This window comes from Micromesistius poutassou (assembly GCF_964030765.1).
Source record: "Micromesistius poutassou genome assembly, chromosome: 2".
NCBI lineage: Eukaryota > Metazoa > Chordata > Actinopteri > Gadiformes > Gadidae > Micromesistius > Micromesistius poutassou.
Genome location: NC_140272.1, coordinates 23,552,495 through 23,563,046, shown reverse-complemented (window position 1 = coordinate 23,563,046; position 10,552 = coordinate 23,552,495). Strand labels below are relative to the sequence as shown.

The 10,552-nt window shown below is 53.3% G+C and overlaps 1 protein-coding gene across 1 annotated transcript in view; it reads right to left on the bottom strand.

Annotated features, from left to right (window-relative positions):
• Positions 1-200: 200 nt before the first annotated feature.
• The window catches only part of rereb (arginine-glutamic acid dipeptide (RE) repeats b), a 29,364-nt gene continuing 19,012 nt past the window's right edge, over positions 201-10,552 (bottom strand). The window contains exons 14-18 of the mRNA XM_084463505.1: positions 7,166-7,406; positions 6,067-6,838; positions 4,225-4,362; positions 2,816-2,993; positions 201-409 (exon numbers count right to left, since the gene is read on the bottom strand). Of these exons, the coding sequence (XP_084319631.1) occupies positions 376-409; positions 2,816-2,993; positions 4,225-4,362; positions 6,067-6,838; positions 7,166-7,406 (1,363 nt within the window). The 3' untranslated portion in view covers positions 201-375. The remainder of the gene's footprint in view (positions 410-2,815; positions 2,994-4,224; positions 4,363-6,066; positions 6,839-7,165; positions 7,407-10,552) is intronic.

Below are 10,552 nucleotides of genomic sequence, written 5' to 3'. Positions count from 1 at the left end.
TCTGGGTGGAGTTAGGGTGGGGTTAGGGTGGAGTCTGGGTGGAGTTAGGGTGGAGTTAGGGTGGAGTCTGGGTGGGGTTAGGGTGGAGTCTGGGTGGAGTCTGGGTGGAGTTAGGGTGGGGTTAGGGTGGAGTCTGGGTGGAGTTAGGGTGGAGTCTGGGTGGGGTTAGGGTGGAGTTAGGGTGGAGTCTGGGTGGAGTCTGGGTGGAGTTAGGGTGGAGTCTGGGTGGAGTCTGGGTTCTATTAGGGTGGAGTTAGGGTGGGGTTAGGGTGGAGTTAGGGTGGGGTTAGGGTGGAGTCTGGGTGGAGTCTGGGTGGAGTCTGGGTGGAGTTAGGGTGGGGTTAGGGTGGAGTCTGGGTGGAGGCCCGTCGGGCCTCAGGATGGCTTGTCTCCTTCCTTCTTCAAACGGCTGCAGAGGGAGAACAAATGTGAACCATGAGGGTGGAGCTACCAGTAGCACCATGAGGAGGACCGGTGCGGTGACCATGTACGGTGACACTGGTGTGGCTGGAGCGCGACCCTGGGGCTGGGAGTCCATCTACTGCCCTTTAGGCCCATGTGTTGAGATGAACTCATATCATCTTTATTTAACTATTCAATTGTAAAAGAAAAAGAAATATAAATCTTCCTGATCTCCAGTCAGTAACGGTAACAAATCACCCAAAAAAGAAAGAAAGAAAAGAGATCGAAAGAAAACTGTTGTTTTTTTTAATCTCCGCCTTTGCAATCTGCATATCGTGTTCTGTTACATCACGATTTAGATTTGAAGTCGCTGAACGGTTCAGCCTTACTTCCATGAGTCACCAGTCACCCTGTCCGCTCTCACTGACCGCGTTCACGAGCGTAATCGTGTGATGAACGCATCGAGTAAAGACTGGATTCATGTAAACGGGTTTATCGTCTGAGGACCGGACCGGTGAGGTGGACAGGACAGCGGGGCTGGAGCCGGTCACCGCGGCCGTCTGCCTGTGTGTCCTCCATCGTATCGCCGGGGGTTCGCGTCCTGCGCATGCTCGAGAATTTCGGCCGGGGAATTTAACCCGGAAGTGGAAGCGGACGTCCTAATAAATAGTAGTGCTGTCGCCGGAAAGGTCAAAGGACACCATGGCCACGACGAAACCAGCAACGCCTCGTCAGACTCCTCGTTACGCCATCTTTGTTTGCATGCCGCCAGATAGTTTGTTGTTGCCGTCACGTCGCCGTGAACTGGAAGTGGCTCTAGTACCGCTTGTTGAAGGGGCCACAGCGCCACCTAGCGCGGCGGAGTCAGCCACGCTAGGTTACTCCGATCTGATCCGACGTGTGTCCTCAGACAAGTGCCCCCCCGTCCAGTGGCAACATCGTTACATGGCCTAATCATGATACGTCGGTCTGGTCCGACCATGTACCGCTCTCCTGAGTGCACTAGGGATGTGAATAACTCTAATCTTTCATGGTTGAATAATCAGTGGGTGGTTATGAACGAATAAACGATTATTGGACGTGTGCCGACGTTCACAAAGGCAGCCGTGGACCATCGGCAAGAAATCACTTCATATCTTAAACGCAAAAAAACTAACTTTAACAGTGATCAGTGTTTGTGTTGTATGCATATATATTAATATTTATGCTTGTGTATTGTGTATATTGTTTTTCTGTACATGAACTGTACATGAGTGCTACAGAACCAACATTAGTTCAGTCCGTTAATTCTTGTTTATTTGAATGGGGAAAAATGTTAACGGTCCAAATGTTAAAAATCGACTTTGACCCTCGGGAACGAATAATCGAATAATGGAATATTGTGACCCATCCCTGAGTAGGGATGTCACGAGAACCGATACTTCGGTACCAAGTCGATACCAAAATTCAAAAAACGTGACGTACTCGTTTTTCTTAGTACCGTAGGTACCGAGGACGCAATTCCTCCGGACCTCACGTGGGCAGCATATACACCTACACGGGAACATGGAAGACGGCAACTCCAGCTGCAGCGAGTGCGACGGCTCCGCCTCGACTCGTCGATAAAAAGAATAACAAGAGTCGTGTCTGGAAGTACTTTGCGTTTGGAACGCTGCGCCGCGCGACTGTTTCAGACGGGACCCGTTTCAATGTTGCGCTTCTAAACACGCATGGTACGACTGCGTTCGGCATCACTTACTTGATGTTGTTTTGATTGAAGATCGGCAGGTTGTAGTGGGTGCGGCGGTGAATGTGTGCGTGCATGTGCGCGTGTGCGCGTGTGCGTTGCGAGCGTATGCAATTTCAAAGTAAACAAACCAACTCAAAGCCGATGCATGCATCCAAAACTATTCGTTCAAAACCAAATCAACAAATCAAAAACAGCGTTGCTTATTCGCTTCAAATACTTTTTCTTTTCAAAACTTGGTAATTAATACGGCGCGGTACCGAGCGGTTGAAAACAATGTTGGCGTCTCCTGTGGCTGCCTTGCGCACCTGCGTTATATTACTTAATATTAGGTTGGAAGTTATGTTTTAAACCCCGCCATGCACGCAAGTGTAAACGCCAGCCGCATAGCTGCATGAGCCTGCTTTCAGCGCGTATTTCTTTTTTATTATTATTACTTGAACGCTACATGCCACTGTTCTTTTTTTGTATTGTTAACAGTGGTTTATTTTTATTCATTACTTGAAGGCTAAATGCCAGTTTTTTGTAATGTTTAAATGTTTTTAACAAATAAAGTACATGGGATGTATTGTTTTGTTTTTGACCGTGGTGTCGAATTGGGTATCGAGAATCGTGGAATTTCACTGGTATTGGTATCGACTACTAGATCTCTGGTATGGTGACACCCCCGCCCCTGAGTGCGCCCACCTGTAGTAGTCCTCCTGGCCGGGCAGCGGGCCCCCGTGCAGGTGGTGGTGGCCGTGCAGCCACTGCTGCTCCAGGGCCATGCGCTGCAGCTCCGCCGACTGGGCGTGCATCGCCTGCAGCTGGTGGGCCGCCGACATCTGGGGCATCTGGCCCTGCATCTCCCGCGGGTACGCAACGCCTGGACCCGGACACACAACCCACAGCGCACACTTAGCCTGGAGCCACACACACACAACCCACAGCGCACACTTAGCCTGGAGCCACACACACACAACCCACAGCGCACACTTAGCCTGGGGCCACACACACACAACCCACAGCGCACACTTAGCCTGGACCCGGACACACAACCCACAGCGCACACTTAGCCTGGGGCCACACACACACAACCCACAGCGCACACTTAGCCTGGAGCCACACACACACAACCCACAGCGCACACTTAGCCTGGAGGAGGGGGAGGAGGAGGTCTGAGGGGGGAGGAGGAGGAGGAGGGGGAGGAGGAGGTCTGAGGGGGGAGGAGGGGGAGGAGGAGGTCTGAGGGGGGAGGAGGAGGAGGAGGAGGAGGTCTGATGGGGGAGGAGGAGGAGGAGGAGGAGGAGGAGGTCTGATGGGGAGGAGGAGGAGGAGGAGGAGGTCTGATGGAGGAGGAGGAGGAGGAGGAGGAGGTCTGGGGGAGGAGGAGGAGGAGGAGGAGGAGGTCTGATGGGGGAGGAGGAGGAGGAGGAGGAGGAGGAGGAGGAGGTCTGATGGAGGAGGAGGAGGAGGAGGAGGAGGTCTGATGGAGGAGGAGGAGGAGGAGGAGGAGGAGGAGGAGGAGGAGGAGGTCTGGTGGAGGAGGAGGAGGAGGAGGAGGAGGAGGAGGAGGTCTGAGGGGGGAGGAGGAGGAGGAGGAGGAGGAGGTCTGAGGGGGGAGGAGGAGGAGGAGGAGGAGGAGGTCTGAGGGGGGAGGAGGAGGAGGAGGAGGAGGAGGTCTGATGGGGGAGGAGGAGGAGGAGGAGGAGGTCTGATGGAGGAGGAGGAGGAGGAGGAGGTCTGATGGAGGAGGAGGAGGAGGAGGAGGAGGAGGTCTGATGGAGGAGGAGGAGGAGGAGGAGGTCTGATGGGGGAGGAGGAGGAGGTCTGATGGAGGAGGAGGAGGAGGAGGTCTGATGGAGGAGGAGGAGGAGGAGGAGGAGGAGGAGGAGGAGGAGGTCTGATGGAGGAGGAGGAGGAGGAGGAGGAGGAGGAGGAGGAGGTCTGATGGAGGAGGAGGAGGAGGAGGAGGAGGAGGTCTGATGGGGGAGGAGGAGGAGGAGGTCTGATGGAGATGGAGGAGGAGGAGGAGGAGGAGGAGGTCTGGTGGGGGAGGAGGAGGAGGAGGAGGAGGAGGTCTGATGGAGGAGGAGGAGGAGGAGGAGGAGACTCACCGAACAGCGGGTGGCGCAGCATGTCGTGGTCGTGGGGGAGGTCGTTGAGCAGCGGGTTGGGGACGGGCCCGCTGGGGAACGGGAAGCGGGCCAGACGGGGCCCGGGCGCCATGGCGTCCAGAGGGTGAGGAGAGGAGCCTGGAGGTCAAAGGTCACGGTGAGCGGCCTCAGGGGGTGACCCCTGCCTCCACTTAGCGCCCCGTACGTCACGGACAGGTTAACAACAACATCCACCTAGAGAGAGAAGGTGGCCACCGCCACGTCTCCTCTGCTCCCCACGGCTGAAGGCTCCCCTCTCATTGGCCGTTTCTCAATACCAAGTACGCGGACTACGTACTCGTGGACTTGGAAGTCCGTACTTGGCAAGTCCGGACTTTCAAGTACAGACTTCCGAGAATGCGAGTACGCACTCTGCAATTGGAACAGCAGCGGACTCGATGATGCATTCTGGGATATTTAACGGTCCCAAGTCCACACGAGTCACCTCCGATGCGTGGAACGGCCTCATCGAGAACGCATCGAGAACACACACGGATTTTACGACAGTACTCGCGTACTTGGAATTGGAACAGTGTTTGGGCTACCACTGATGACGTTTATCGAGAACGCAAGTACACGAGAACACACAAGAACGCGAATTGAGAAACGGCCATTGTGTTAATGAAACCGAAGGCTGAACTACAGCGAGGCGGGCCTGCTGCGTGAAGCTTACTGAAGCTTCACCGCCGCAGAGAAACACACTCCAGGGACGAGGGTCGCCACAACAGCAAAGGAAATGGCTTCATTAAGTGAACTACATTAAGTGAACATTAATGGCTTCATTAAGTGAACGACATCATCATCTTTTTCAATCAGCATTCGAAAGTGAATAGTGAATTGAACGTTGTGTGTCTACCGATCTAAACGAATATGAGACCATTTGAATTGACCTCCTATCAATATTACCATCCACACAAGTCAACCTCCAGCATTTTCTATTTTCTTACTTTTTTGAATTATAAAAGCGATTGAATTCTTGTCCTTGATAGCATGATAGCATGATAGCATACACCACTGACCACATAACCATTCCGTTCCAGTATTAATGCGCCACTGATTTTACTGTCTTAAAGGACAATTCTGGTATTCTGAACATTGAGCCCCCTTTTTTCGTATGTCTAGGATGTAATAGAGTGGTTGACACCGACATGTTGACTACTGGTCCTGTCTCTGGTATCTGGCTCATTTAGAATCGCCCTGCCTGCTTCAGAATGGTTCTCCGTCTCAACAGTAGGACTAGAACCGAGCGAAGAGACTACGACCAAACGTAAACAACCCCATGTCTGTTTCTGGTTCCGGTCCGGTTTCCGTTTCAATGGATTTACAAAACGCCAAATAAAACACGACAGAAACTGTATTTGGCTACGATACTTGATTTGGAACATCAACGAACACCACTGACCACTCGGACGAACAAACGTTTAGGGTTGTTCTAAGGACCCGTAGCCAGCCATCCTGAAGCAGGCAGGGCGATTCTAAATGAGCCAAATACCAGAGACAGGACCAGTAGTCAACATGTCGGTGTCCACCGCTCTATTACACCCTAGACGACCCAGAGAGGGGCTCAATGTTCAGAACACCAGAGCCGTCCTTAAGGGACCACACAGAGCCGTCCTTAAGGGACCACACAGAACCGTCCTTAAGGGACCACACAGAGCCGTCCTTAAGGGACCACACAGAGCCGTCCTTAAGGGACCACACAGAGCCGTCCTTAAGGGACCACGCCGCCTCAGGAGAGGCGCTGGTTAGTTTTCCCCCGACGCCCCCGGCGTGTCGCTGTGTGTTCCGCTGAACGCCGCCCACCTTGGTTGAGGGGGTCCTGCTGGTGCAGGTGGAGGTGCGAGTGGATGTGGGAGTGCTGGTGGTGGTGCGGCGTCACGTTCAGCATCTGCAGCCTTGCGGCCGGGTCGCTGGCCACCGACGCCATGCGCTCGGCGTGCAGCCGCTCCGCCGTCAGCCGCTCGGCGTAGCTCAGCTCGGGCCGCAGCGGCTGGCTGGCCATCAGCATGCGCTCGCGGGCCTCCAGGTGGCCGAGGCCCGGGTGGAACGGGGCGAAGTGGTGCGGCGGGCCGGCGATGTGCGGCAGCACCAGGGCGCCGTGCCGGGCGAAGTGCTCCATGGGGTTGGCGGCCGGGTGCAGCGCCTCCAGCTCGGGCGCCTTCAGCTCGTAGCCGGGCTTCATGCGCTCGCGCAGCTCGCGCTCCCGCAGGCCGCGCAGCTCGCGCTCGCGCAGCGCGGGGTCGGCGCCGTACAGCCCCGGCATGTGGTAGGCCAGCAGCGGCTCCCCGGGGCTCAGCGACATGAAGAAGGGGTGGTTGCGGTTGGTGGGCGACATGACGTGCGGCCGGGCGTACTCGCTGAGCGTGCGCAGGGCGGGCGTGTCCGGGCCGATGTAGGGCGGCACCGCCGCCACCGTGGTGGGCGGCGGGTCGAAGGACGACGAGCGCATGTGGCCGTGGGCCGCCGACATCTGGGCCGACATCTGGGCCGACATCTGGGCCGACATCTGGGCCGACATCTGGGCCGACATCTGGGCGTCGCTCATGCGGCTGTCGTGGGACGAGCTGGAGACTCTCTGTGTGGGGGGGGGGGGAGAGAGGGGGGGGGGTGAGACGTGTGTCACGGGTCCACACGCTTTTACCCAAAGCGACAAGCCTGCATACACACACTGACACGCCCGCGGAGGAGCGACCCAGCAGCGGTCAGGGGGAGGCGTCTCGCTCAGAGACACCTCCCCACTCCGCTGAGCTAAGCCCACCTTACAGACACACGTTATCCTCACACGTCATAACGCCACACGCCCAGGCCGTCATTTAAACATTTACATTCACACGCAGTCCCCAACGAAGCACCGGGGGAAAAAAAAACAAAAACGAAAAGAAAAGTGAAACCTTAAACTCACCGCATTTTTGTCTGCCTCCCTCTCTCGCTCTCTCTCCCTCTCTCGCTCCCTCTCCCTCTCTCGCTCTCTCTCCCTGTCCTTCTCCCTGTCCCGGTCCTGCCGGGCGTGGAGCTCCGCCTCCCTCCTGGACTTCTCTATCGTCTCCTCCCTTTTCTTGGCCAGCTTGGAGGTGGCCAGCGGCGTGAAGAACAGGTCCGTCCTGGAGCACGAGTTGTAGCCGCGGTCCCAGTGCTTGATGAACCTGGAGGAGAGGACACACGTCAGCGCTGAGGGCCCTGCTCCGGGCCAGGACCCCTGGCCCTGGAGGTTCATAGCCCCCTGGGGCTGTGCCCTATCACACGGGGTTCATAGCCCCCTGGGGCTGTGCCCTATCACACGGGGTTCATAGCCCCCTGGGGCTGTGCCCTATCACACGGGGTTCATAGCCCCCTGGGGCTGGACTGGACGGGCAGAGAGACGGCCGGCAGAGTGCAGCCGTCCGCAGACTGAGAGGGGCTCCCTTGTTTCAGGGCCTGGCCGCTTCACAGCCATTCTTGAAAAAGGGAATTTGTTTGCAAACAAAAGAGGCTGTATTGACGTTGTCATTCTCTCCGTCCTCAGCAGAGTCTTGTGATTGGTTCCCTGGTTTCTTCTTTCCCTCAACAACAACAACAACAACAACAACAACACAGTTGTGCTGCCAGTGAACCCAGAGGGTCACCACGTCTTGAGCAGGAAAACGGTCTGTGCAGATTTCAGACGTTAATGACCATCAGATGTTCCTCTGTTCCTACTCCTACCCATGCAGGAAATCTCCTGGAACGCTCACACCTTCATGTGTGATCAGCTGGGGACCGAGGCACGGTGACCGTCCCTGGTTCTGACGTTAAACAGGTGACCTAACCAGGAGTTGACATAGATAGTGACCTGAGCTGGCGCGCACGTGTGGCAGATGTCTGTGCCAGAACTCATCGGCGCCTCCACCTCTTGTTTGGGGTCAGTAAAAACATAAAGCTAATCTTCTATAGGGCAACGATTGAGTCTATTCCTCGGTGTGGTATTACCAGCTGGTTTGGAAACCTAACAGTGAAATCTAAACCCCAGATCTTTAACCTAGTTAAGACAGCAGGCAAAATGATAGCAACACCAGTACCACCAGTACCACCAGTACCACCAGTGCCAGTACCACCAGGAGCTCTTCCATCAGGCAACATCAAGTCAGGCTCAGCCTATTCTACCTGACAGCTCCCATCTGTTGTGAATACACACTGTTGAATTCAGGCAGGAGGTACAGGGTTTCTCTGTACAACAGGTATAATTAAGTGAATTGAAGTGATCTATTGCTTTTATAAAGCGGTTACGTAAGTGTGGCGAAATGAAAGTCATAGACACCCTCAATTTTGAAAAAGCGAGAAAGTTGGAAAAGCATTTTTTTAACGAATACAAAAAAGTAGTCCCTCCTGGCTGCCGGCAAAGTGTACGGCGGTTGCTATGCAACACACTGTAGCGTCCTTCAGAGAGAAGGCTAGAGATGGTAGCTCGGTACAATATTTCCACCCTATCCATCAATCAACATGTTTTTAGGCTTCAGTGAACTATGCTATTGCTTTTATATAGAAATGAACAACAGTTCAAGTTAGGCGCGGAGTGATACTGAACTCTGTAAACTGAACGGGCGTCATAGCTGTGTGTATACGCTCATTATACAACAGTTGGGAACCAATCAGATCGCTTGATTTAAGCCACCCGTTTTATAAACATTCATTCATCCCTCTCTCAATCAAGCTCATCAATGAAAAAAGGTAACCTTGATTGAATGAAGAAAGTATTGTATTCACATGGCTGAATGTATGGTAGGGCTGCACGATTATTGCCAAAATGATTATCACGATTATTTTGATCAATATTGATATCACGATTATTTACCACGATTATTCATGGGGGGGGGGGGGGGGGGGGGCGATTACGGCCTTGGCGGAGTTGTTGAGGGGGGGGGGGTTATTATCTGCCTGCTTCGCCCGTGCCTAAATCCGCCACTGCATACGGTGTTGCGCTGTACATGCTCGCTTTTATTGAGAATGAGGAGTCACGTGGTTTTTGGGGAGGGGAGGGGTTTGAGCCCGTCCGCCATGATGGCGTCCACGGCTATCGGTTGCCAGGGGCAACGTTGTCAGAGCGGCATAGAGACAGATGGGGAAATACGCAACATAGAGACGCAGGAGACATTACGAGATAGAAATAAAGAGTGAAGGGCAATTTCCACCACAAGCGGCACGGCAATAAAAACGTTCGCCGAAGACATTAGAAACCATTATAGTCGATGTAGGCTATTCCACTGGATACGGCACGGCACAGAACCAAACCGGCACTACTTTTTTTGAAAGTTGCCGGTTCACAGCCGTGTCTCAGAACACTTGTACAGCCATTCAGTTTATGATGTTTATGATCTTTATTCATTAATTGCGCCGCGGCCGAACTGACGCGGATATTCTCTGATATCATGTAAGCATAAGCACCGCGGAAACCACTGCTGTCAAAAGACACTGATCCGTCTTCACTGTTGACGCGAGTTGCTCTAGTTCTACCTCCACGGCCCTGAAGCGGGCAATTATCGGATAAGATTGTCCTATAGTGTGTGGTGTTCCGTCTTGTGTTCGAATCTCATGTATTTGTATTTACGATCGGAGAGCAATAAATCGGCTGAGATTCTCTTTATGTGTGTGGTGTACATCCGACTCAACTCTTGTAGTGTGGGGCAGCCTTAAGTGCGTTGTCCATTTAGGGAACCTGACAAACTGTAACCACTGTTCTTATGGTCTCCTCGACGATCGTGTGAGGCATTGAAGCAGTTTTTATCGCAGCAGTTATTTCCAGGCATTGTTAAAACAGTACAGAATTGCAACAACCTCCTCTGCTAGCAGCTACCGTGTCAACAACAACGCAAAGCTCAGCTGCACTCGGAGGGGCGTACCTTCCAACATGGCGGGAAGAGGGGGGGGGCTCTGTGCCGTGACGACAACTCCTCATTCTCATATTGAGAATGGGCGTGGGCGGGGCTCGTTTCTTTATTGGTTTTCTTTTTTTTGCGGATGCATTATTTAAAAAAAAAATGTGGGTGGGGAGCACGCATTTGAAATATCGCGAGAACACTACGTGTCATCGTGGGAAGCCAATATCGTCATCGTGATAAAAATTTGATATATTGTGCAGCCCTAATGTATGGGTATAAATGGAACAACAGATGTATATTTATTTAGGATTGAATGCATGGTTAGGGCTGAATGGATACGTTTGTGTATTAACATATGACTGAATGAAGGAAGAAGTGTTATTTTTAAGGTTGAATGCTTGCCTGTGTAGAATTGTAGAAATGAATGTATATTTATTTAGGATTGAACGCATGGGAAG